At 52.8% G+C, this 24,785-nt stretch overlaps 7 protein-coding genes across 7 annotated transcripts; 4 read left to right on the forward strand and 3 right to left on the reverse strand.

The window, feature by feature from the left end:
- Window position 1: 1 nt before the first annotated feature.
- On the reverse strand, window positions 2–7,799 carry J4E93_006366 (uncharacterized protein; the record flags this gene model as incomplete). The annotated part of the gene is made up of 11 exons (XM_049344281.1): window positions 2–542; window positions 587–1,105; window positions 1,208–1,337; window positions 1,391–2,359; window positions 2,735–3,247; window positions 3,845–3,884; window positions 3,933–3,957; window positions 4,222–5,385; window positions 5,925–5,940; window positions 6,144–7,036; window positions 7,165–7,799. The coding sequence occupies 11 exons, from the start codon at window positions 7,797–7,799 to the stop codon at window positions 2–4; spliced, it is 5,445 nt and encodes a 1,814-aa protein (XP_049198716.1).
- Window positions 7,800–8,600: 801 nt separating this feature from the next.
- J4E93_006367 (uncharacterized protein) lies at window positions 8,601–9,596 on the reverse strand (the record flags this gene model as incomplete). Its single annotated transcript, XM_049344282.1, has 1 exon — window positions 8,601–9,596. The coding sequence occupies one exon, from the start codon at window positions 9,594–9,596 to the stop codon at window positions 8,601–8,603; it is 996 nt and encodes a 331-aa protein (XP_049198717.1).
- Window positions 9,597–10,728: 1,132 nt separating this feature from the next.
- Window positions 10,729–16,711, forward strand: J4E93_006368 (uncharacterized protein; the record flags this gene model as incomplete). The annotated part of the gene is made up of 3 exons (XM_049344283.1): window positions 10,729–14,231; window positions 14,549–16,413; window positions 16,524–16,711. The coding sequence occupies 3 exons, from the start codon at window positions 10,729–10,731 to the stop codon at window positions 16,709–16,711; spliced, it is 5,556 nt and encodes a 1,851-aa protein (XP_049198718.1).
- Window positions 16,712–16,973: 262 nt separating this feature from the next.
- Window positions 16,974–17,789, reverse strand: J4E93_006369 (uncharacterized protein; the record flags this gene model as incomplete). The annotated part of the gene is made up of 2 exons (XM_049344284.1): window positions 16,974–17,444; window positions 17,496–17,789. The coding sequence occupies 2 exons, from the start codon at window positions 17,787–17,789 to the stop codon at window positions 16,974–16,976; spliced, it is 765 nt and encodes a 254-aa protein (XP_049198719.1).
- A 1,501-nt stretch (window positions 17,790–19,290) lies between these two features.
- J4E93_006370 (uncharacterized protein) lies at window positions 19,291–20,225 on the forward strand (the record flags this gene model as incomplete). Its single annotated transcript, XM_049344285.1, has 2 exons — window positions 19,291–19,322; window positions 19,559–20,225. 2 exons carry the CDS (start codon window positions 19,291–19,293, stop codon window positions 20,223–20,225), a joined length of 699 nt encoding a protein of 232 aa, XP_049198720.1.
- Window positions 20,226–20,316: 91 nt separating this feature from the next.
- On the forward strand, window positions 20,317–21,591 carry J4E93_006371 (uncharacterized protein; the record flags this gene model as incomplete). Its single annotated transcript, XM_049344286.1, has 2 exons — window positions 20,317–20,324; window positions 20,526–21,591. 2 exons carry the CDS (start codon window positions 20,317–20,319, stop codon window positions 21,589–21,591), a joined length of 1,074 nt encoding a protein of 357 aa, XP_049198721.1.
- A 927-nt stretch (window positions 21,592–22,518) lies between these two features.
- J4E93_006372 (uncharacterized protein) lies at window positions 22,519–23,826 on the forward strand (the record flags this gene model as incomplete). Its single annotated transcript, XM_049344287.1, has 1 exon — window positions 22,519–23,826. One exon carries the CDS (start codon window positions 22,519–22,521, stop codon window positions 23,824–23,826), a length of 1,308 nt encoding a protein of 435 aa, XP_049198722.1.
- Between the last annotated feature and the right edge of the window lie 959 nt (window positions 23,827–24,785).

The following is a 24,785-nucleotide window of genomic DNA, read 5'->3' on the forward strand; positions in this document are numbered from 1 at the left end:
CTTAAGAAAAGAAGTCACCGCCCATCTGCTGGTCGTGGATGGGGAATAGTGGTATATCAGCCACGGATACGCCATCAAGGTTGTGAGTGCCTGGCTGGAGGAAATCCTGAAGGCCTTGATCATTCTCACTCGGCCATGGCATGGCAAAGAAGTCGGCATCGTATATAGTCCAATCGAGTGGCGCTGCAGAAGAGACGTTGCGCTGAACAGAGTCTCGGGAGACCAGCGACCCGTGGCCGAGCTGTGCGTCGCATTCGTCAACTTGGGGTGGAATGTTGGTACGCTCTCCTGGCAATAGGCCAAACAATTCCGACGAGGCTTGCTTCCTCTTCCGACGCAAATGCAACTCTCTCTTCTTAGCATGTGCAGTGGTGATCTTGAGCAGCGATTGTGCGACTTGCGAGTATTGCCGCGCATGAGGGTCCACTTGACCGAAGTAGTCCATGCAGGTGATGGCATCTTTGCAGCTGTCCACTAACATAAGTCCCGAGTCCCCAAGGATGCCGACCGCAAGAACAAGTGTAGCCGTGAAGAGCCAGGATCTGATATGTCAGCCTATTCAGTTGGGCAAGGTGGGTTTGCTTACACTATCAGTGGCATCTTACGAGGCAACTGCTTCGTAATCGTCACGACTAGCAATGTGTCCACTAATGTCGACGCAGCATCAAGTGCAGCATCTGCGTACTTGCGCTTCTCTTGATGATCAGCTTGTGAGCTCCCGCTCTTCAGTGGAGCACCCATGTATTCATATAACTCGTAGATGAGGAAAGGTCGGGTGAGTAGCATGATGCCGTAGTAATAGGAGCAGAGCGTGGAGCACGCGCCAACCACGGCTTCTCGAGAATGAGGTCTGGTCGTAAGATGAGATAACTTCTGCAGCCATTTGGACGCCCAGCTCTTCAATTGTCGCGAGACGTAGTCTGCAATGCGTAGTGATATACGTTTGCGAGAATACACTTCAACGACGACACGCTCGATAATCATGAAGATCTGGACGCTGGCATCCAGTATATTGGCATCATCAGTCTCGGTGGTGTCTTCAAAGGTGTTGTATTTGACGGTGCAGTCAACATCTGATGTGGACGGAGGCCGACCCAATGCGTTGCTACATGAAGAAGCAGATATTAGCAGATGCTATCAAAAAGCTGTAAAGACTCCGCAGCTTCGTGCAGCTATCGAGGTGGGAATAGTAGGGATCGCGTCTTACCTGATTAGTTGATCGGTAACGCGAATGCTCTTCCAAATTCGGTCTCGCACCAGCTTAATGGTTTCACCAAAGGATGCGTTCACTTCCGTCCGGTGGATGCCAATTGCGTATGCTGCGCGGGCGGCCAAAGCTGAGGCGCGTTAGCGAATCGTAGAATCTCACTTCGTTCTCTCGTCTGCATACAGAAGTACAAGTAGGCTCCATTTGGTTGAGACGCTCGCAACATGTAGATCGCCACGAGGGCAAAGCCTTGAACAGTCGAAACATTCATGCTGCTGCACATATGCTTCAAAAGCACATCCCGGGCAGTGTTGAACCAGGCTTCTGCCTTTTCCTCGAATCTTTCTTGGGCGCCGATCGCAAGGACCAAGTAGAAGACAGCAGCAGCAGCATCGTCTGAGCTCGAAGTTCTGCTGCTTGCCCATGCTTTCAGCTCGGGAGCGAGATCCTCTCGCTGGAAGAGTTGAACGAGACCACTACTTGCAGCCATAAACTCATCGACTAGTGCGTCAACTTGACGCACATCAATTGGAGGACATGAGGGCTGACCCGCTGACTCAGGCCGAGCGATCTCGATGATGGGGTCGCGGGTGGCTTGGACGGTAGCTCTTGGGTCCACCTCGGATGTGATGAGGTGCCTGACTGTCTGCAGGAACGACAGCGGGGCACAGTCTCCAATGAAGATAGATTTTCCCTGGGCGTCACGGAGGATGCGACCTTCCAGAGGCACCACTGTATCGCCTTGTTGATCATCTCTGCTTAACGTTGGCGAGAGTGATGTTCCGTCCTCGGCAGCTTCACGATCAAGTCTTTGTCGCACAGCGTCGTCCTGTTCATCTCGCTCGCGATTATTAGGTGTATGGCCTGTTGAACGGGGGTGATGACGGTGGATATCGTCGGAACGGACACCGTGAAGGGGAGTGTGACCGGCAGAATGCGCTTGTGGGCGTGCATGGGGACCGCTGAACGTGCAAGTAGCCGCGCGATCCTTTCGAGTGCAATAGGCGCATGGCTGCTCGCCGTCGCACTTTACCTTTCTTTTCTTGCACAGATCGCAGGCCGCTGCGACGCGCTCAAGTCTGCGCCGCTTCTCCGGACGCCTCGTTGCCAGTCCATCTGGTGTTGACATTTCGTGGAATAAGGTCGCGTCAGCTGAGTGCAAATAGTTAGCAATCGGCTACCAAGGCGCGCGGCTGCACTCTGTGGTGAAAGGAAACGCACGACGGAACATCCGATGAAGCTGAAGCATCGGACGGATGCAGGTTTCGGCTGAAGACGGGCTTGTATGGCACTAAATATTAGACCGATGCACAGACGTCATCGCGCGGACTCGTTCCGATCTTCTGTTCAGCATCTTCAATACGCTCATCGGATAGTTCTTTCAACACAAACACAGTTAGATTGAGCAAAATGTATAGCATTGTCATGCCGGCTGATAACCTCGCGAAGAGATATGTGACTGCCTTCAACGCCATAACTTCCAAGAGCGCTTCTCAACGCGTTGCAAGCCTCGCTTCTCAAGCGCACCCTTCTCATGTCCGACGCCAATTGTCCATACCAGCGCGCTCAAGACCTCGCCCTTGACAACCCCGTCTATCTCTCTAAGACCTCTCTCCTCGAATCCCAGCCTCTTCAAAACGTTTGCGCTTGCTGTATTCTCCGGTTTACAAAAGCCGCAAAACTCCTTGTGTCCTTTCTCATCTGTGAAGTACTCCATCAGACCCGCTGCAGCTTCAGTAGCGTACCCGTTCCCGAAATACCGGGGCAGGGAAGTGAACCCGACATCTGGGATTGTTGGTGCGGACGGTTCGGACGGGAAGCGCGCGAGTTGCATGGAAACGATGCCAATTGGCGTTAGTCGTCTCTTTGAGAAAGGGACGTCTTCACCTTCATGTGGTGAGTTGATGCTCAAAGCTGAGTTTTGTCTGAGCGAAACCAGGTAGCGACCATAGCCTGTTTGCTCCATCCTTTCAACATCCTTTGCGATGAACTTCTTCCCAACATCGCGAGGGGACGCGCTCTTTTCTTCCTCAACGTCGACTGCGGGTCTTTGTTCAGTGATGCCTGGGCTAAACACTAGCTCGTATGCGAAATCGCAATGAGCATCGTTCTCAGGGTCAAGGTGGGATATGAAAAGACGAGGTGTCGTTAGGTGGAAGTCAAAGTCAAGCATTTTGTTCAAGGCTGAGAACGCTTATTTGACAGCCAATCTGTGCTATAGACGTTTTCTTTTGAACACGCTGGATCATGGCTGCCTAGAGATACGAAGGTGACTCTCATGGATCGGGTTTAGCCTAAACGTTACTGATCCTTCGCTCCATCACATGATGGCGGGACCTCACGACTTATGCTACAAGGTGTCTTCGCCGGATAAGCAGCGCCAAAGACGATTGATTGGTTGTTCTAACTAGGTATACCATGCTACTGGAAGACAACCGCACAATGTTTGCAAGATTCCGAAAGTCTAAGGAGCTGTCTGCGTCGCAGTGGCCGCAGTCCGCCAATAGGCATGAGCTTGCATAGCCGGGGTGGTTGTCGCAGGAACGTCATCATAACACCTGCCAAACCAGCCCTTCGAGGTGCATGTAGTTGTTGGTGCAGCTGATGTAGTAGTGGTCGTAGCAGTCGTAATAGGACCGGTAGCTGTCGTCTTGTCTTTGCAACCGAACCATCCGGGCTTCGAGAAGTCAGTCATGTACGCACGGTTATGGGTTATAGAACTCACTGTTTGACAGGTACTTGTACTTGTGCTGGTTGCAGTACTTGATACGCTGGTCGATGTCGTTGATACCATCGTAGTAGTCTCATCTCGACATCCCCACCATCCAGGCGTCTTACATGTCTCCGTGCGCGTCCTCGATGATGTGGTACTTGTTGGTGTTGTTGAAGTGCTCGTTGTCGTGGTTTTTGTCCCGTTCTCGAACTTCCATAGGTAGCAATCGACACAACCAACATCCTCTTCTTGGCATGTTGCTGCCTCGTCATACTTCATGTACACATTGTCGATGGCGTACCTCAGGCTATGGGTCTGTGTGTTCTGTCTCCAGCCCCAATCTTTGACCACATCGTATGCACATTTCTTTCCGGTATGGCAAAGCGTTTCGAAGGCGTACCCGCCGATAGAGCAAAAGCTCGTAGCACCGTTGCAAGTTCCCATGTACACAGGGTCAGCGGTATGCCCGAAATGGAAGCCACCTGTGTTCTTCCTAAGTGGAGCAACGTCGCCGGCAGCTGGTAGTCCTAAGCGCTTAGCTGCCAAAGCCTGTGGGTAGGCTTCAAACGTTACCGCAGGGATACCGTGTTGCAAGCCGATTAGAGAAGCGAGGACGCCTCCTAGACTGTGTCCTGTCGTCATAATGTGCGCATTCGGATAGATCTTGGTGACCTCTTGATACAGCTCGACAGTCGCGGCATAGTACCTGTTCGGCTTACGTAACTCGTTTTTGACGCACTGCTCGTCGCAGCTGTAAGTTCCAGTCTGGCAGTCGCATACTTTGCGCCAAAGATATGTGCCGCCCTGGCCGCAACAGCAAGAACCGTACAGATTGTCGTTTTCTTTGTCGTGCACGGACGTCCCGTCGCCTTCAAACATCGCTACTGTCGTTCCCTTTACCGCCAGGATGATGGTGGAGTTAGTGTCGTCGCTGAACACATGACCTCGGATGCCGCTGTCATCCCAGCCGAAAGGAACCGATGAGTTGTAATGCCCATCAACGTCCATCCATCCCGCGTCGTCAGGGCCGACTTTGTAAGCATCCTCGGACATGTTTGCGAAACTGATAACCGTGTTCTTGTCCGTGACATCCGGACCCGGTATATCCTCGGCGATCCACATGGACGACATGGGGATCTGTGCATCGTAGCCACGTAGCGCGGGTCTTTCTATCTTGACTGGTGCCGTCTTGATTGTGAAGGGCCCGATGCGGGAGTCGACACCAGCAACGGCGAATCGCTCTGGAGTCACATCGAACCTTCGTGCTCGTGGTCCAGGTTGCCCAGCGCCGTGATCTAAGAGGTGGCGCAGAGTGAAGCCGTTGGGTCTTGGTGATGTCTTGGTTGTTGTTTCCGCTAAGGCGGTCGGCTCACGGGGGTTGCCATAGCTAGTGTAAGTCCAGAAGATGCAGGCAAGCAACGCGACCTGCGCGAAGACGCCAACGGCGAAGAGAATGGTAGAGGGCCTGCTCCGATGATTAAGAGTCGATGAGTTCGATGGCATGATTTGTGGACATTGCAGAAGAGACAACAGGGCGAGAGACGGGACTGTTATGATAAGCGCGGCGATGGCTGAGTCGCCGCTGCGCACGGGCGTCCATGGCTCGTGACAGAGAGGCTATGCCCGATTCGGTTAGCAGCTCATGCTACGTCACGCGTGCTTCACCCACGCGCACATCTCATCCGACGTGGGTTACTTCACGATTCGCGAACAACGTGAAAGTCATCGAGCAATAACGCGAGACACTTGGAGCGCCTGATGTACCGATAGGCTATGGTTGCATATCAACAATATAGTTCAAGCGGAACGCGTCCCGCCGCTATTGCACCGGCAGCTGGCCCAGGACGATCAATGCACTGCAGCACATAAGCACGGCGCAAATGCCGGTGTGTTTTCTCCAACTCCATCATGTCGACTTTGACCTGACACGCCGGGCTCTGTTGAAAGACCGTACTAGGCGTGATAACACGTCGAATCGCGGCGCGGGCGTTGAGCTCCACTAACCTCGGACCGTTGAGTCCTGGTCTTCCTGTTGAAACATTATCAAGGTGTTGAAGCTTCCTTCTCCATATCATCCCAGCGATCATCGATCATGGCTTTTCCCAAGCCGCTTCTTTATCCCTTGAAAGGTTGCCGGCACAGCGTTCGACAAGCTGATTGCCGCACAAATCGCACCACAAGTCACGGGAATGATATGACTTGTCTTACAACCATCCAGGTAACCTTTCAACACCTGGTCGAGCTCGTTACCCGAGAAAAGCCCGCGGATCTGCGTTGCGCCAGCATCCATTATCTCTTTCGCGTCGAGTTGAGGCAAGTTACGGGCGAGGCTTGAAAGCAGTCCGTTCGTGAATGCCGCTTCACTCGATGCGACTGAGAATACGGTACCAGTATTTTCCATGAAGAGCGACATCGATGTTACAGCGGCCAGGTCGTCAGCAGAGACAAGAGCTTGATTGGCGATCATCGGAATCTGCAGAGCGAGGCCCACACCCGTGGCTGTCAAGAGCTCGAAGCCGACCCAGTCTCTGGTCGGTGTGCTGGCATCTAAGGAGTGTATCTTTATGTTTCCAGCTACAGCCAAGATTGCTCCCACCAAGAAAAAGGGCTTGTAGTGGCGCCAGAAGGTGAGCGTTCCATTAGATATCATGGTGAAGAGTGAGACGCCCATAACGAGTGGAATAAGTCGCACTCCACTTTGCGAAGCCGTGTTGTTGTTGACGGCTTGGAACTGGATCGGCAGTGTATACATGAGCGGAAAGAAGGCGCCCGCGATGAAGGAAGCATATAGTAGATTGGCGAAGACCAGTTTGTTCTTGAACACGCGGGCTTGTACCATCGCGCAGCTCCCCATATAGCGTTCGTTGATCGCAAAGCAGATGAAAAGGCCCACGAAACCGATGAAGCTGCCAATGATACGAGCACTAGTCGGAGGCATGATGCCAATCCAGTGCGTGGCTAGGATGAAGCAAGAGAAGCATCCGGATAGCAAGATGGCGCCGTTAAGATCCAGGTTCAAGAGCTTCTCGCGGAGAGGTACATCCTTGGGCTTTCCTGGGTCATGGAAGCAGAGGAACATCGTGAGCGCGGCAGCGAAGCCGATCGGTAAACTGATCCTGTTTAGTGTCAGCATACCGACCTTGACCTTATAATGCCTCCCTGGTTTCCATTCATATGAAAAACATTTGGTGGAGAGTGTATTGTAGGCGGCAAAGCGGCTTCAACACAAAGCGGGATCACGTACCAAAAGCAATATCGCCATCCAGGGCCGTCTGTTAGAACGCCACCTAGTAGCGGTCCTACGACGCTTGCAGACCCAAAAGTCACACCGAACACACCCATATAGGCGGCCCTATATTGTGGCCCAGCTGTCATTGCGACGATGATGAACGCACCCGTCATAACTCCGCCACCGCCCATGCCGGACACGATCCTCCCGAAGATCAAAACCTCGCTCGTTGGTGCTGTGGCGCATATCACATTGCCAATTTCAAACACTGCAATTGCAGACATGAAGGTGGCTTTGAGGCTGAAGTACTGATAGGCTTTGCCCCACGCGGATTGGAATGCGGTGTTGGTGATTGCGTAGGACGAGCCATACCAGGCCAGGCTGCTGATGCTACGGAATTGCGTGGTGATGCTTGGGATTGCGGTAGCGATGATTGTTGAATCCAAAGCAGCGAGAAAGATGGAGAGGGCGAGGCCGACAGTTATCAAAGCCAAGCGGATACCACGCGGGTATTGAACGGGTGGTGTAGCATCCTCTGGTGGGGTGTCAATCTTGGACGCTGCAAGGTTGGTGAGCTCTACTGGTTCGTCGCTCATGATGTCGTGCCTTGAGGCGATTTCGTCGAAAAATATGATGTTAGAGATGGACATTCGAGATTGCTGGCCGTGTCGGTCATGTAGGGCGTAGTGTCAGCGCTAGGAATCGGAATAGGTCAAGTGTCGGGATAAAAGCTTCCTCGGCAGGTGCTTACACCGAGCCTTGACTAACGGACTACTTCCTTCGCTCTTTGCAGTTCAGCAGGCTTAGCGGAATGAACAATCGATACGTAGCTTCAGAGGTATCAGAGAGGGATTCGCGACGAGTCTGAACTGGCAAGCGATGCAAATGTGGGCTTGTATTGAAGTACGATTGGAATGAATGCGCTGGGGACGACCAGAACTCTGTCATAACGACGTTTGATGTCACAGACGATGCTGTGTAATACTGTACCTAAGTACCACTACTACCGCGTCTATTCTAGTCCGTCCGTACCTGGGTAGGACCGTGTGCTGCGATCGGATGAATCTCGCTCATGACCCACACTATGGATGGCTATACTACTGGCATTTTGTTCTCATCTTTGTGCTCGTGCACGATGTGAGATCTCGCTACTGATGTCCGTGAGGCGTGGATGACCTCGGACGTTGTCGCGATACGTTGTGTCGTCTGTGGGCCCACATCTGGTTACTGATGCAAGCAGTCGGTGCCTGGCATAGGTGCCTAGCTACTACAGACGGCTAAGAGCTTTCACGACCTGGGATTCCATCCGGTATCTTTGGTGGGGTGGATGGGTGTTGATGGTACGGGGGGCTGGTGAGGGTTGGTGGGGATGTTTGGGCTGTCGCTTCCCTGGCTGGCGGCCCGCGGCGCGTCATCGTTCCCAGCAGGCAGGCGCGTGTCGCGTCGAGCTTTCACACCTTCACACCTTGACGCCGCTTCTGCCCTCGAATCCTCAGCGTGCGCGCCAGATTCACGACAAACATCAAGGCTATAACGCCAAGAATAGCGATAATGCATGCGAGTGGAGCCAGGATGGAAAAGAGGGAGAAGACGTACGACGCCATGCCGAACGAGTAGTCGTTTGCGAGAGGCTCTATCGAAAGCCCAACCTGCATCGCGGAGAGCACGATGGTAGTGTATGCGAATAGCGTGATGAGACTGTTGACGTTGTCACGCATGAAGGCTCCATACGTGGTGCAGCCGCTTAGGTACCCGCGCAACTCGCCCATGGTCAAGCGATATACCCAGTTCAGCCGCCCGAGTCGCAATTCGCCGTAGTTGAAGCGTTGGTTGACGCGAGGGCGGTCCTCCAACAAGCTTACAGACGATGCAGCCGACGCATCGATGGTATGCGTCTGTACCGAGGTGCAGACGACCTCGCCAACGAGCGCCAGCCACCCAGACCAAGTGACCTCCTTAGGGATGAGGCCGTGGTTGATGGCTAGATTGTAGTCAACCTCCCTTTCGATGAGCGCGACATACGACAGCATGAAGCCCAGTGCCGTCTCGTACAGGTGCCGACGTGGGCAGATCTCCGTGACCCAGAAGTTTGGGCAGAGAAGGAAGCGAGGCAGCGGTTTGAGGAGAATCGACGACGAAGGCGCTGATGACCAAACAAGATGCAGATCCAACTGTTCCGTCACCACAATTTCCCGTTTCTTGACCACTTGGTAATGAAGAGGTCGCGGCGCGCTTGGAAGGCCCACAAGCCATAGCCATTTGTGGACTTCGTTCAGTCGGCGGACATTCAGCTCGATATCCAAGAACGCGCCGATGTTGTTGCTGACGGGCTCAATTTTATAATTTCTCCGGTATGTTGCTGGCAGCAACGGAACCTCTGGCCCTGAACTACCATCCGAGCTCTCAGTCTTTAGCAGAGCCGTGCGGAACGGCACTGGGTATTTCATCGTTTGCTACACGGTATTAGCATGTTATCGGATGCTCACAGGGCTGCTACTGACCTCGCAGCAGTCAATCATTGTACGAAGAACACGGTTCTCGCCGGAGGGGAATGCGACAGCAAGAGAGAGCTGGAGTTCGTCGCCCAGCGTACTGGCGAGCCTCTACCCCGGTCTCGCGCCATCACGAACAGCGCCAGACGATCGATACTCGGCAATCAATACAGTTGTGATCAAGCGGCTGCGCGCCATCTCACGCGTCTTACCCTTTTCGGTAATTTGGCCCCCAACATAAGCGGCCCCCAAAGTCTCCAAGGAAATCCACATGCAGGGGGTGAAGCCATCAGCGAAAACGCGGCGCTCTCCAAACTTAGAGCGCATACCTCACGAGATGGTTTTAACATTACGCTGTAGCCTTTAGTTGCCAGTTTGCAGCGCGGGTTTGCTACAGCACCACGATTCGCGATGGCTTCGGCCACCAAGGTCCAGCATTCGAAGTTCGATGCACAGGTTAGTGTTCTGCTCACACTCGGTTTTCTACATGTTTACAAGCACAGTCTTTCAACCCCGGACTGAACGTTGTCTACCCTAGTGATGAGCAGACAACGTCAAAGTTCTCGGCCAAAATCGAGTAGGTGGCTGGAAGTCCAACGCGAGAATCAAAAGCTAATAACTTCGAGGATCATCGCCATTCCAGGCTTGGGAGCGGACCCCGAATATACATGGAAGAAGAGCAAAGTGCATTGGCTTCGCGATGCCAATATGCTCCCGAAGAAGATTCCACATGCCAAGATTAGCGTTTTCCAGTATCAGTCGCAGTGGTTCGGAAAAGGATCGGTCGACGAACGCATCGACAATGTCGCGAACAAACTACTACATAGCCTCGATAGGTCACGAGTGGTGAGTTAGTACGTACTCGTGATGACTACATGCTAACAATGTATTGGAGAACCAAACCAAAACGCCCATCATCTTCATCTCACATTGTCTTGGGGGCATCATTCTCGAGAAGGCCCTGCTCATGTCAAGATCGCGCCAAACAGAATTTCCCAACGTGTATCCTTGGATCGCTGGATGCTTCTTCCTCGGTACACCTTTTCACGGCACGTCAAGCCAGTCCAAGGCAATGGTTCTAGCATCCATGGCTGAAGTCGCCGGCTGGGGTACGCCGTCTAGTCTACTCAAGGTCTTAGAAAAAGACTCGGAGATCTTGCGCAGTCTACTCTCCGAGTTCTCTTATATGGCGCGAGAAGCTCAGTTTCGGCTACTTTGCTTCTGGGAAGAGAACGATAGCGATTTGGTCAACTATCTCGTGAAAGGAATCACATGGCTGAAAAGCAAAGAGCGCATTGTTGACCAATCTTCGGCAACAATCGAATCATTCGACAGCATCTCTCTCATGTCGGATCATTTCCAACTCAACAAGTTCCCTGGGCCAAAGGATGGTAACTTCACTTCCGTCTCTGATGAGATCCGTGAGACAGCCAACAAGGCGGATAGCATCATTAAGACGCGTCAGAACATGCTTCGACAATCTCAAGTCGATGATCGCACCTACCACAGCATGATGGATGCGCTCGGCAAAGGATTCGCCGACGTAGAAGCCGCCGTAAAGGGCACCTACACAGGAGCGAAGGGCACGAAGTCATCATCAGTGTTGGAAATCGAAAACTTTCAGACCTGGAAGAACTCGAACGCAAGTCCCATCCTTTGGATCCATGGAAAGGCTGGTACGGGCCAAGGTGCGATCGCATCTTCTGCTCTTGAACTTCTCCGAAATGCACAAGCAAACAACTCTATGATCATATCGTTCTTTTGCGACCAGGGTGACACGATGCGACGATCGCTGAAAGGTCTTCTGCAAATGGCTGTCCGCCAGATGATCGACATGGACCAAGATCTTGCCCGACACCTGCTTTCAGATTCTCGGAGCAGCAAAGACGCTGGAAAGCAAAGCTTTGACACTGAAGAGATACTCAAGGTGCCTGCTTTATGGATAGCACTACATAAGATGGCGCGGGATCTGCCTAACACTAAGATCTACATCGTGGTGTATGGTGTGGAGCAGCTTGCGGAAGAATCGTTGGAACAATTCTTGCGGTACATGTCAGAGACGCTAGAGACCGAGGGTACGACAAACGATGAAGAGGAGTGTCAACCCGTTAGATGGCTGCTTCTCAATCGCAGCGGGCGCCCGAACATCGAGAAATGCTTGAGACCGCGATCGTTGGAGATCAATCTGAGCGACGCAGAGAACTCTGCGCAGATTAGTGACGACCTCAAAGCGCACATATCAAACAGCGTCGACGAGCTGGATCTTCCAAGGTCTTTGGCATATTTCGTGAAGCGCCACATCTACTCGCGCGCGGAAGACAACTGGATCTACGTTAGTCTAGTCGTACAAGAAGTCAAGAATGCGTGGGTCCCCGGATCTACACAGCACGCACAGATCCGAAGACTGTTGGAGTCATTTCCGTATGGTCTGACCGACATGTTTGAGCACGTGCGAAAGCGCGTCCTAAATCCACAAGCGGAGGGCCATGAATACACGAAAGAGATATTGCGTTGCAGAATCTCGGCGTATGTAGCGCCCACCATGCGCGAGCTTGCGATCATGGCCGAGCTACCTCAGCAACATCGCAACGATGTGGACAAGCTGAAAGCATACATAGTTCGCTGTGGTGCATTCTTCACCTTGAGAGGTAACGACTGGGATCTGGATAACAGCACTGTCGAATGGATTGATATCTCCGCACAGGAACATCTCCGACAGTATGCAAAGAACGACTTATCTCTGGATCTCGACGATGTTCAGCATGGCATCATCGCGTTGCGTTCGTTGGAGTATATATACGACGCCGTCAAACATCAAGACATTGCAGAACACGAGCTAGAGGACGAAAACGAAGATCAAGAGGAAGAAAAAGAGGAAGAAGAGCCAGCGGAGGATCTTGAGGTCGAAGCAGAGGAGGCGACCGATACGACCGAAGCCGACAGCAAGTCAGTACACGATAGCGCCAGCCAACAAAGCGAACAGGACGAAAATGACCAACAGGACGAAGACGATGAAGACGAAGAAGAAGACGAGGCTGATTCATCCTCGGTTGGAGAAGAAAATCAAGACGAAGGTCTGCTAGACGTTGATCTACGATATCCTGTTCGGTACTGGGTGGAACATGCGAAGCGAGCACCACCGGATGTGCTCGAAGAGATTGACTTCGACCACTCGTTCTGGCAAGAAGCCTCTGACGCTCGTCAAAGATGGTGGAAGACCATAGAAGAAGTTCACAACATGACAGATCAAAAAGACGTATCGCCACTCCATGTCGCCGTAATCCTCGAGTTCCCTGCTTTAGTCGACCACATCCTGAGCCACAGGGAGACGGTGGATGTCCACTTACAAGACTCACTGGGTTTCCAGCCTCTGTATTACGCATGCGATGGTGGCTGTGGAGAGATTGTCAATGCGCTACTGGGAGCAGGTGCTGACATTGACTTTTCGAGCAGCAGCGCCAACCCTACGGCGCTGCATGCTGCGTCAAGGAACGGCCACTACGATGTTGTCAGCACTTTACTCGACCGCGAGGCCGATGTGAACGCCTCGTCGTCAGACCATGGAACAGCGCTTTACGCGGCTGCGGGCAACCTCGAAAATCGCGTCGTGAAGCTTCTGCTCGACCGCAACGCCGATGTCAACGTCATTGGTGGCCCTGGCCGAAGAGCGCTGAATGTGGCCGCATTCTCAGGCAATACTGAAGCTGTTCGCCTATTGATCGAGAGAGGCGCTAGTATTGACCCCAACGAAGAGTACTTCTACGGGTCTGCACTTGGTGCCGCCGCCCGTCGTGGACATGCTGATGTTGTCCGTCACCTCTTGTCACAGTCGTGGAATCTGAGCCGACCGATGAAGACCTATGGAAGCTTCTTGAACGCAGCTGCTACCTACAACCATCTGGAAGTCTTCGAGATCTTGCTCGAGAAAGAGGAGCGCGTTCTCGTGCTCGAACAGGCATTGCAAGCTGCTGCGCAACGGGGCTACGATGCCATTGTCAAGGCCGTTCTGGAAAAAGAATCCAAAGTACCGTCGTGCATCATCAGGTACCAGAGAGCGTTTTCTTTGGCCGCCTTCTACGGTAGAACGGAAGTGCTCAAGTTACTTCATCCAAAGGGAATCGATCAAACGCAGCTAGACGAGGCCCTGTATCAGGCTACCGACAACGAGCATCTGGAGACCGTGAAGCTGCTTCTCGACTTTGGCGCCAACCCAGATACGGAAGGGCCTACGTATGGCTTTGCGTTAGCCGCCAGTGCATACGACGGTACAGCAGACATCATGAAGGCTCTTCTTGATAAAGGCGCGAACGTCAACAAACGCGGTGGAGATTACGGCACATGCATCCAGGCCGCTGCATGGCATGGTGATGCCGACAACGTTCGACTGCTACTTGAGCGCGGAGCCGAGCTCAACACTGAACCAATTGGTTATTACGGCACCGAGCTGCAAGCTGCTGTTCATACTGGCGATGAAGACACCATTCGCCTTCTTATCGAAGAAGGAGCTGATGTGAACGCATTTGGAGGGCACTTCTCGTATGCCATTGTTGCTGCGGTAGAGCAAGGCGACAGCACTGCAACCAAGATTCTGTTTGAACATGGTGCTAATGTCAACGTACGCGGAGGAGAGGATAATTGGCCAGTGATTTCATTGGCAGCATCTACATTGCTCACTGAAAATCTGGAGCTCCTCTTGCAGAACGTCAACGACATCGATGCAGCCTGCGCTAGAGGTACAACAGCTTTGATCAACTGCGCCGACTCATGCGATGCAGATGGGCTGAGATTTCTCCTCTCTCATAACGCCGACGTGCACATTTCAAGCGACAAGTACGGTACAGCACTCCACGCCGCAGCGTAAGTTCAAGCAGCCCTAATCATGTTCAAAGAGACTAATTTCTACACAGGGGCGAAGGCGATGAGGAATGTTGCGAGGTATTGCTCCAAGCTGGCGCGGATGTCAACGCTGTTGGTGGGCCATATGGAACGCCGCTGCAAGCTGCTGCATGGGCCGAGGATATGGAAAGTGTCCAAGTCCTACTGAAAGCCGGTGCCGACATTAGCATCACGGAGCCCATATCCGGCGAGTATGGTTCGGCTCTACAGGCCGCTTGTGCTGCTGGCTCATTCGATATCGTCAAAGAGCTGTTACAGCATGGTGCGGCTGTCAACATCCGGCCAGCGAATGGAAAATTTGGCGGTGCACTCTCTGCAGCCGCTGCCGGCGGGTTCGATAAGCTTGTAAAGCTTCTCATCAAACATCACGCCGATGTGAACGCTAGTGGTGGCCTACATGGCTTCCCTATCCTGGCTGCCGCTCAGTCTGGCGTCTTACCTGTCGTGCAGCGCTTACTCGACAACGGTGCCAATGCTTCAGCGCTAGGAGGCATACTTGGCTCCACTGTAGCTGCTGCAGCTTACGGGAACGACTTGGAAATTATGCGGTTGCTGATAGAACATGGGGCCGATGTACATGCAAAGGGGGGGAAGTATGGCGATGCCCTACAAACAGCAGCGATGAAAGCCGATATGGCCATCATTGAGGAACTTCTCGACCGGGCCATCGAACTCGTTAATCATCACGATGGCAAATATCATACCGCTCTCGTAGCCGCCTCATACTTCAACCGCATGGAGGTGGTTGTCAAGCTACTTGATGCTGGAGCAGACTTTCGGGTTCAGGGCGGAATGTACCGAAGTGCTATCTCCGCGGCTGCCATACGAGGTAACAAGACTATTCTGGACAAGTTTCTCGCGATGAAACCTCCGGATCACCTCTTGGATGAAGCGTTCGTTGAAGCTTGCGCTTATCGTCAATCAGCTTGTGTCGACGTTTTACTGAAGGCTGGCGCCAATGTCTACGCACGACATCCGAATCGAGGGTCTGCAACCGAAGCACTTGATATATCGGAAGAAGAGGATGAAAATTCCGATCTGGATGATGACGATGATGAGGACGAGGAAGAAGATTCCGATGATGAAGAGGAGGAAGAGACTGATGATGACGAATGGGAAGGTGACGACATCTCCGTGGCCGGACAGACCGATGCAGGCAGTGTCACCGACGTGGAACTGGAAGAAGAGTTGCCGGAAGAGGCCAAGATACGAAAACTGTTGAGAGAGGCACAGGATCGCTGCAAACGCAACCCAACAGTGAAGCGGTTTAGGACCGTGAAGCATCAGGAGATTCCGCCAAGCCTCAGCGTTGGGATAAACCGTCGTCGTCCAGTACCACCATTACCCTCGCAAGCAGTGCGCGAATCAACCACACACAGCGATGAAAAGGAAGTTATACCGCCGCATAGTCAGCACTCTCAGGAAACCTGGAGTATGCCTTTCCACCTCAGATCAGGAATGATAGACGCTGCGCCGGTTCAACATGCTCAACCAGCGCCAGAGGTTCCATTCTCCTCGTACGCAAGCAATCCGGCTTCTGGACCTGCTGCAGGCAAAGTCCAATCTCCGCCATTATCGTCCGAACGAATGCGATCGTCCATCGATGACCGACAACGGCAAGACTCGGCCTCTTCCTTGCCATCACAAAGACACAGCTCGATTGGATCGATAGCTAGTGTTTCGCAGCTTGACAGCACGACGATGAGAAAGGGTAGTGCAGACCACGGACTCAAGAGAAACAGCAAGGCTGTGAATCGCAAGTCAGTCGCAAATCTGGAAGCAGTCAATCGGTACCACCAGCAGCGGCAGTCAAGCTACTCAAAGCCCACACCACCGCTAGACCGATCGATCTCAGAACGCGACTACGCTGCTCAAGGTCATCAGACAGCATCTTCACCACAGTATGGATCACCTCAAATTACACCACAGGTCAATAACCCTAGTGCTATAAATCAATCATACCCACCGCCACTTCCACATCGGCAGTCACAGCAGTTCAATCAGGCGCAACCGTGGATGTATCCAGGTCCATCGCAGGCACCCCAGCAACAGTACTTGCCGTATACATCGCCGCCGCTCCCTCCAGCACAGCAATCATACATGCCTTATTCGCATACAAGTGCAGCTTCTTCTCCGGCTTCGAGGCCGAGCAGTCAGTATACGAATACAGGTAGCCAGTATGCACCCTGGGATACGCCGAACTCGAGTACAACTACGTTCAGCAATGCGCAGGGTCAGGGTGAGGTACAAGGAAGGAGATGGGCTAGTGGTGGGTATGAAGGGCAGGGATATGGATGAATGATAACCATGACACGAGCACCGCGAGGATTTGTAGCGATGCCTAGTTTTGAAATCATGCGTTTGGTGTTGTTCTCTTGACGAAGCCTGAACATGATCGAATTCTTCCTCGGTATCCAGTGTCTGACCAACAATCACCTAATCCACTTTCCCTTCTTTGATCAACGCACTCAACGTCTCATTCCCCACCGTCCACTCCGCAAATTCCTCTCCATACTTCTCCACCAACAAATCACTTACCATGCGCGCAAACACCACCTCACCCCACGGATTCAAATGTGTACGATCATTCCCTGTGGTGCCATTCTCACCCCAATTATACGTGTCCGCGCCCTTCTGTCCAATCGCATTCACATACGCGGTGGATGCTTTATTCAGATCTACAAAGTGCAAATCGTTCGACTCGGCGACGTCTAGTGTGATGGCTGTTTCGTTCGACAGGTTCTCAATAACGCGGTTCGTGGTTGTGTTGAATGTGCGACGCGTAAGGGGAGAGAGGAGGATGGGCGTTGCGCCCGCTTGCTCGACTTCGGATGCGAAGGTTGCGAGATTTGTGCGGTAGTCTGTTAGGGAGACGCCCGAGGTGGGCTTTTGGTCGTTGTGGCCGAACTGATGACAGTTAGTCATGTTGACTCACTTCCCATTCTTGCGGTGTTGTACCTGAATCGTCACATACACCCGGTAGTCCTCCTTGTACGTGCCGATGTCTCTGGTCACATTGGCCCAGTCGCCGCCGGCACGGAAAGATCGCGTTGTCGCACCGCTGTGTCCGTAGTTGTGCCCTGAGGAGCCGCTCGCGACGGTTGTGGAGAGGAAAGCGTCGCCCCAGCCGCCGTTGGTGGCGGTCGTTGAGTCGCCGGCTAGGAGCCAGTATATGGGTTTCGTGGCTTGTCGGTGGAGTATGGTTGGCGCTGCGAGCGCGAGAGGAAGGAGGGAGAGGAGTGTTGTGCGCATATTGAAGATGCTCGATTGTCTAATGGGGTGCTACTATAGGTCCTAGAGTGTGAGCTTGATCCAGTACATATGTACGGCGTTAGCAGTGTGACAGCTATACCGCGCTCAGCCGTTGCGCCGGCGGAATGGAGGACATAGATCTTGCAGATTTGGGGTGCCATATTGCATCTTCGCTTTCCCCGAAGCAGCTCTACATGCGCTCGTGATGCGCGGAAGCATGGCCAGAAAGCGAGTGGTGGTGGCAGATCTTCGGGGAGTTAGGATGAATCGTAAAGGAGTTGCGGGGTGCGGCGCTAATCGTCAGGTACCTCGCGATAATGCTGCCCGAGTTGCTTCATGCCGCCATGAGCAGGACACGACAACCAACGTATTGCGCGACTCTTTCTACTCGTGTCGCATGCTGTAGCTGGTGATGCGGAAGGTCTTTGGGGCGGGGAAAACATGTGCATCAGAGTCTCGCCGGGACGGACGCAAACGATTATGCGCTCCCGATCAGATCCGCCATGCTAGGCGGCAGCGAAAGTCAAAGGTTTGCTGATGCCGCATGGCTATGGGTATCTCAAACGACGCCTAGAATACATTTAGATTGATTCAAAGTCAAATCGGCACTGTTATGTCGAACTTTTCTGACTATGCCGCGGCCGTTCTCCCGCCCGCCCACCTCCTGGCTTACTCGACACTGCTCGGAACTGAGCTATACCAGACTTTCGTAATGACAAAAGTCGCCTATCAAGCCCTTCCCAGATCCGCATTCACGACTCTGCAGAAGCGTGTCTTTCCCATATACTTCCAAAGCCAGTCGATCCTGTTGCTCGTCGTCGCTGCAACACTTCCGCCTCATGGGCCACTTTCCTTGCTTGCAGACAAGAGTGACTGGATTGCTTTCGCCGTTGCTGGCGTTACTGCTGGGTTCAATTTGGTTGCTTTTGGCCCAAGGACTCAGGACTTGATGGTAGCAAGGGTCCATCAAGGTGAGCATGCACAAACCTTGGAAATGTCGTTGGTGGCTGATTGGTACACAAGCAACTCGCGATAGTAAGTCGCAGCTCAACGGAGCCATTAGCGACGACATGAAGGCTCTCAATCGAACGTTTTCTAGGGCTCATGCGATGAGCATTCATTTGAATCTCATCACGATTGGTGCAACCCTTTGGTACGGCTGGCGATTGGCGTCAAAGTTGCAATTGTAGATTAACTGGAATTCGTCTCAAATCGTACGGGGAGCATCTGAACAATCCAAGCGCGGGAAGTTGATATCTCCTTAAGTAGTCGTTTGATGCAAATGAGCCTAGAGTAGCAAAGACAATGTTCGTTCCCCTAGATGTTAGCGTCGATGAGTAATTCAGGCGACCGGAGCGGATGTCAACGATCGTTCCGTCCCGTTCTTGGTGAGGCTTTTGCCCTCCTTCCGCACCTGCATCCATCCTGCGCCATCGCATCGGATGGAAGACACTGAAGAACCTTCCGCTACGAGAGCGGGTGCACCGCGAACAACACAGGCATGTCAACGGTGCCGGAACCTGAAGACGCGATGTTTGCCGAGCGCCCAACCTGGACTATGCCAAAGGTACACTGACCAATCAGCGCGTCGATTCTTTAGCCGTGGCTCCACACCACAGTCTTGCTGCGAAGATACTAACCGTGCCCCAGATGTTTCTCTGCCGGCAAAGAGTGTGCTTGGGCCGAGGCGCCACGTAGAGCGAGGAAGCAGCGCGCGCCCTCGTAAGTCGTCGCCCATCTTGTTCGATCTTGACTAATCATTTTTATAGCCGGATCGCGCAGGTTGAGCAAAAGCTCGATGGTCTTGTAGCCAAGCTCGTCCACGCGCCTGAAAGTGAAGTCACCACAGGTTCAGCATGTGGATCGCAGCCAACTCCTGGAGAGACGGCAGCGGAACGTTGGCGGAATCGTGGATTTGCCAATGTGGCGCCGGGTAGCTGGATGCCTACACCATCTTACGAGCCGAACGCTGTGCAATCCGATAAAAGTGCCGAAGATGGATCCGCGAGTGCTGAAGTCGATCGACAATATCTTGAAGACATCCGCAGCATACACAGATTCGACGATCGTGAAGATGTTTCGAACCCTCCTGAGGGCCTCTTCAAGAACTCAAAACGCCCCGAAGCTCCAATCGAGCACGATGTCGTCGATTTCTTATTTGTATCTGGTGAAGCAGAAACTCTCTTAGATGAGTATCGTAACATGTCGGCAACATTTCCTTTCGTTATGATACCGCCGCAGATCACTGCCAAACAGCTGCACGAGCACAGACCGATGCTCTCACTTGCGGTGCTTCTGGTGGCATCATGGAGACATCACAAACGCCAGATGACACTCGATGGTATCTTCCGCACGGAACTCGCCAACAGAACATTCATAAACCCCCACAAAACCTTGGGCCTAGTCCAAAGCGTATTAGTGTATCTCTCATGGTAGGATGGTACCCATCGTTGCCGAAGATGTACTAACCCGTGCAGGTACCACTTTGTCTTCAGCCACAAGACACAGCAGATCTTCTTCTTGCACAATGTCGTGGTAGGTTTGGCCCTAGACATTGGCCTACACCAAGATTACCAGGGTTTGGGCTTTTCAATAATGCCGAAACGACCTAAAGCTCCGCCGCCACCTGCTATAGAACTGCGCGAAAGGCGCCGCGCGTTCTTGGGTTGTTACTATCTTTCTTCCATGTCAGTGCTTTCGTTGTCAGACCGTGAATTCGCATGTTGACTCAACCAGGGTTGCGGCAGGTTTGCAGAAGCCGAATTTGCTCAAACATTCTCTAGTTATGACCGAGTGGGCACAAAGCCTGAAGCAAGATCACGAGTACGAAACCGATGAGACTATCGGCCTCCTGATATCTCTACGTCAGATTGACGACCAAGTACAAGACGAGTTATTCACTGCCGATACTTCGCAGCTGCCGATATCGGATGGACGAGCGTTGATGCACGTTCGATTCATAGATGTACAACTCGACACATGGAAATGGGGGTGCAACGATGTAGCCTCGCAAAGACTACTCGAGCTCTCTTTTGCATACGCCAAAATGCAACTACACAGCGTAGCTCTTCGTCCGTCACCCTCAGAGTTGCCCGCATCGGCACGTTCGTCACAGATCAACAGCCTGCTCTCCGCTCTTGAGGCTAGCAAGCTCTTTTTGGATACCTTGCTTTCATATCCAGCCCACGAATACCACCTGATCTCGTTCTCGGAATGGATGCGTTTACCACCAGTCATCATGACAGTCGCAAAACTATGCATCCCCACCGAAGACCATGCTGCCATCGGGTGGGATACTCAAGCCGCCCAAGAGCGAGTGCGCCTGGATCTCTGCCTCGAGTCACTTTGCTATCGGATGCAGACTCTATCGACATATGAGAGGCCAAAGCGACCTCATCCCGACTTCTGGTACGCGATGGGGATGATTACTGAACTGACGAAGAATTGGTACATTCGTAAGATTCGACCGGAGGCCCCTAGCCAGACAGCTGCAGTACCCACGCCCAGCGACTCAGTCGAGCGGGGTTTTAGCGAAACCTCGTGTCCCATCACCAGTGCACCCACAATGTGTCCTACAAGACACACGGAACATCAATACAACATGCCAACGGGCACCAACCATATGGAAGACATCAACATAGACATGCACCCTGAGATCGGGGCTGGCAGTGATCCCTTCGCGTTCATGAAGAGTCCTGACTTCGATATGAGCCAATTCTTCGACACGGCAGGAGGCATTTGGGGGGATGAAAGCTTCAATAACTATACTGACATGGCCTTTGGAAATGGAACACAGTTCTAATTCCCATGCTTGACTGTCGAATATTTGCCATGGGCAGTCACGCGCAATGTTTTCGCAACATCTTGACACACTGCAAGACGTCGCATCGCGCCATTGCGCTGCTGTCGTTACAGATCACTTGTATGCGAGCTCGTGGGCATGCCTCGAGGCCTTTCACCCTAGCATGTGAATCAGACTGCCGATCTCGCACTGTACAAAGCAGCTTCTTCCGGATTGTACAATAGCCGTTTACTTTGAGGGCATACGGTTTTGACGCGTTTCCAGCATATTGACGTGGCATATAACACGAATTTCCAGTTGTTTCGGGTGTTAGAAAGGCGTCGGAACGAACACAACGCGGGAAAACAGTCTTCTTCGAATGTACATTATCGCAAAGCATCGCGTACTTCCGCTTACCGCTCATTAATACCTTCCTTTACGACACTAACCCGCCCACCGGGCGCCGTCCAATACCAGTCCCAAGATACCACGCACACTGCACCCCGCGTTTTTGGTGTCAGATTCAGATGCCACGAGCCCGCCACGCGTGGTTTGAAAGTCGATTTCTCCTCCATCGGGCCGCGACATGGTGGTGTCGCTTGTGAAAATGTGATTGGTTGCTAACGCGAAATTGTTGACGTTAGGCCGGCGCGCGAGTCGGCGATCGCAACAGGTTTGCACGTGCCTTGATCGCCCTGGAATCTCGTCGCATGTGTGACATCAGCTGGACCCTGCATTCACGCCTTGAAATTTAGGACATTGGCGCGTTCAGTGCATTGACTATAACTGGACGTGGATATATCTTGTGTGACGTACTCGCGGTTTGCGCAATTACAACATTGTTGATATTCGCTGCTTTCCTTATCTTTTTCTTGCAGCTCACATTATACCTACTTCTACCGTCGCATTTCTTCATCATTGTACCCGGAACTGATCTCGAACTTTACCATGAAATCGTTCAAGAGCTTCGTCAACAAGCGCCGCCAGAGCTGGCAAAATCGGGGCAAGCAGGAGAATAATCCGGCACCGGCACCACCCGCTTCCACTCCCGCCGACGCCGACGCCGGCAACGAGAAGCGCGCAGCAGCTCCACAAGCCAACAACGAACATCAACAAGTACTAGCTGAGGCCGCACCTGGCACTCTTCAGTTGGCCCTACAGAACAAGTCCAACTCCGACAATGTATACTGCTACATCACCGGCCTTGCTCTCGAGCGAAATAACACCCCTCTCTTTGTGCAAGCAGACGGCCAGTCCATTTACTACCCGGTAGCCCCTAAGGATATCCAACAGCCACTCCAAGCCGATGTCGCCATTCCACTTGGCCGTCCCGGTAACACCGTCAACGTCAGGATCCCCAAGATCGCCGGCGGTCGTATCTGGTTCAGCATCGGCGCAAAGCTCACCTTCCTCCTCAACCCAGGCCCTGCAGTCGTCGAGCCCAGCGTGACCAACCCAAGCGACCCCAACTTCAACATCAACTGGACGTTCTGCGAGTTCACATACAACGACGCGCAGCTGTTCGCCAACATCAGCTATGTCGACTTTGTCAGCATTCCTGTCGCCCTCAGCTTGACCAGCGCCGATGGCAAGACCCAAACAGTGCCTGGAATGGGCGCCGATGGCTTCCGGAGGATCATGGAGGAGCTGCGCGCGCAGGCCCAACGTGACGGTCGACCGTGGGATAAGCTCATCTACGAGGCCAACGGGCAGCCATTGCGCGTACTGAGCCCGAACAATCTGCTTGTTGGCAATGAAAATGCGTGGGGCGACTACTGGAACGGCTACATCCAGGCTGTGTGGAACAAGTACCGCAACGAAGACATGACCATCAACACCCAGGCCGCTGCCGGCAACCTCAAGGGCCGCGTCAAAGGCGACGAGCTCGAACTAGGCGAGGCAGGCAAGTTCGCTGCTCCGTCTGCTAGGGACATCTTCACCTGCAGCACAGGGCCCTTTGCAACTGGATCAAACCAAGCGCGTAACGCGGTCATCCCGCGTCTCGCTGCGGCCTTCAACCGTAGTATCTTGCTTAACACGCCTGGCAACCAGTTCCCCAACGGCAGCAACCCAAGCCAGTACTACAAGGACCCGACAACAAACCACTACTCGCGTATTGTGCATCAGATGCAGAAAGATGGGCGTGGCTATGCTTTCCCATATGATGATGTTGTTCCAGATGGTGGTCAGGATGTGGCAGGCACGATCTTTGCTGGTAGCCCAACGTTGTTTACTATCGCTGTTGGTGGGCAGTAGGTAGCTACTGTAGATGCGAGTGTGGGAGAAGGCGGATGGTATACTTACGATGTGATGAGTAGATATTTCTCGAGTTTCTGTATATGCTTATTCGTGGATGTTGCATGATGGGTGGATCTGGGAGAGATCGGGTACATAGTTGGCTTTGGTATATACTTGATGATTAATGAAGTTTGCATCGTTGCTCTATTCGATATCGAAACAACATCGTGAGGGCGGTGGGCTCGTAGTGCGCATGCCCAGGTGTCCAGTGTGAGGGCTAGGTCTGCCCTGCCTGTCACATGAGTGCATGGGTCGTATCAATGACGTCATCAGTCCAGCCATCTCAGGGGACAGTCGTACCAGCCTCTTTCACCCACACGCGACGCGACAATGCCACGTTATCTTCGCCGAACACAAAACCGACTAACGATGAAAACAAAGCTCATCTTAGCTAGGTAGAATGCCACATAAAGACTCGGTTTGCGCGACCACGTGACGTCATCAAAATCATTGAGCGCTCATCCTCCATCCTATCGAAGCTGCGCAACGTTGGCGCAGAGCCCGGATATGTTGCTCTCGGGTCATGATGGGTGTAACTTTGAAAGAATTGGAATTCGCAGTGCCAACTGCTCGGTGTCCAGAGTACTCGCGACTGTTTAGAAGCGCTGACCCTACAGAGAAGCGTGTTTTACTTCACTCTCGCGCTCGTTTAGACCACACTCTGAAGTATACATTGTACTCCATATGAACGACATATGGAGCAAGCATGTAGTGTATACTTCAAGGCCAGCCTTGGTATTGAAATTGACTCAGCAGCGCGAGCTTGTCGTCGGTAGGCCTTTCATGCTTACGCGGTAAATCGCGCTTCCACAAACGCTGCGATGACCAAAGCTGCATTCACTATGAGTGTGACTGGCGCACACACCAAAACGTGCAAACGGCTATATGCGTTTCCATCACAACAACAGGCGACTGAC

The sequence above is a fragment of the Alternaria ventricosa genome (genome assembly GCF_023758065.1).
Source record: "Alternaria ventricosa strain BMP 2768 chromosome Unknown scaffold_10, whole genome shotgun sequence".
Taxonomy (NCBI): Eukaryota; Fungi; Ascomycota; class Dothideomycetes; order Pleosporales; family Pleosporaceae; genus Alternaria; species Alternaria ventricosa.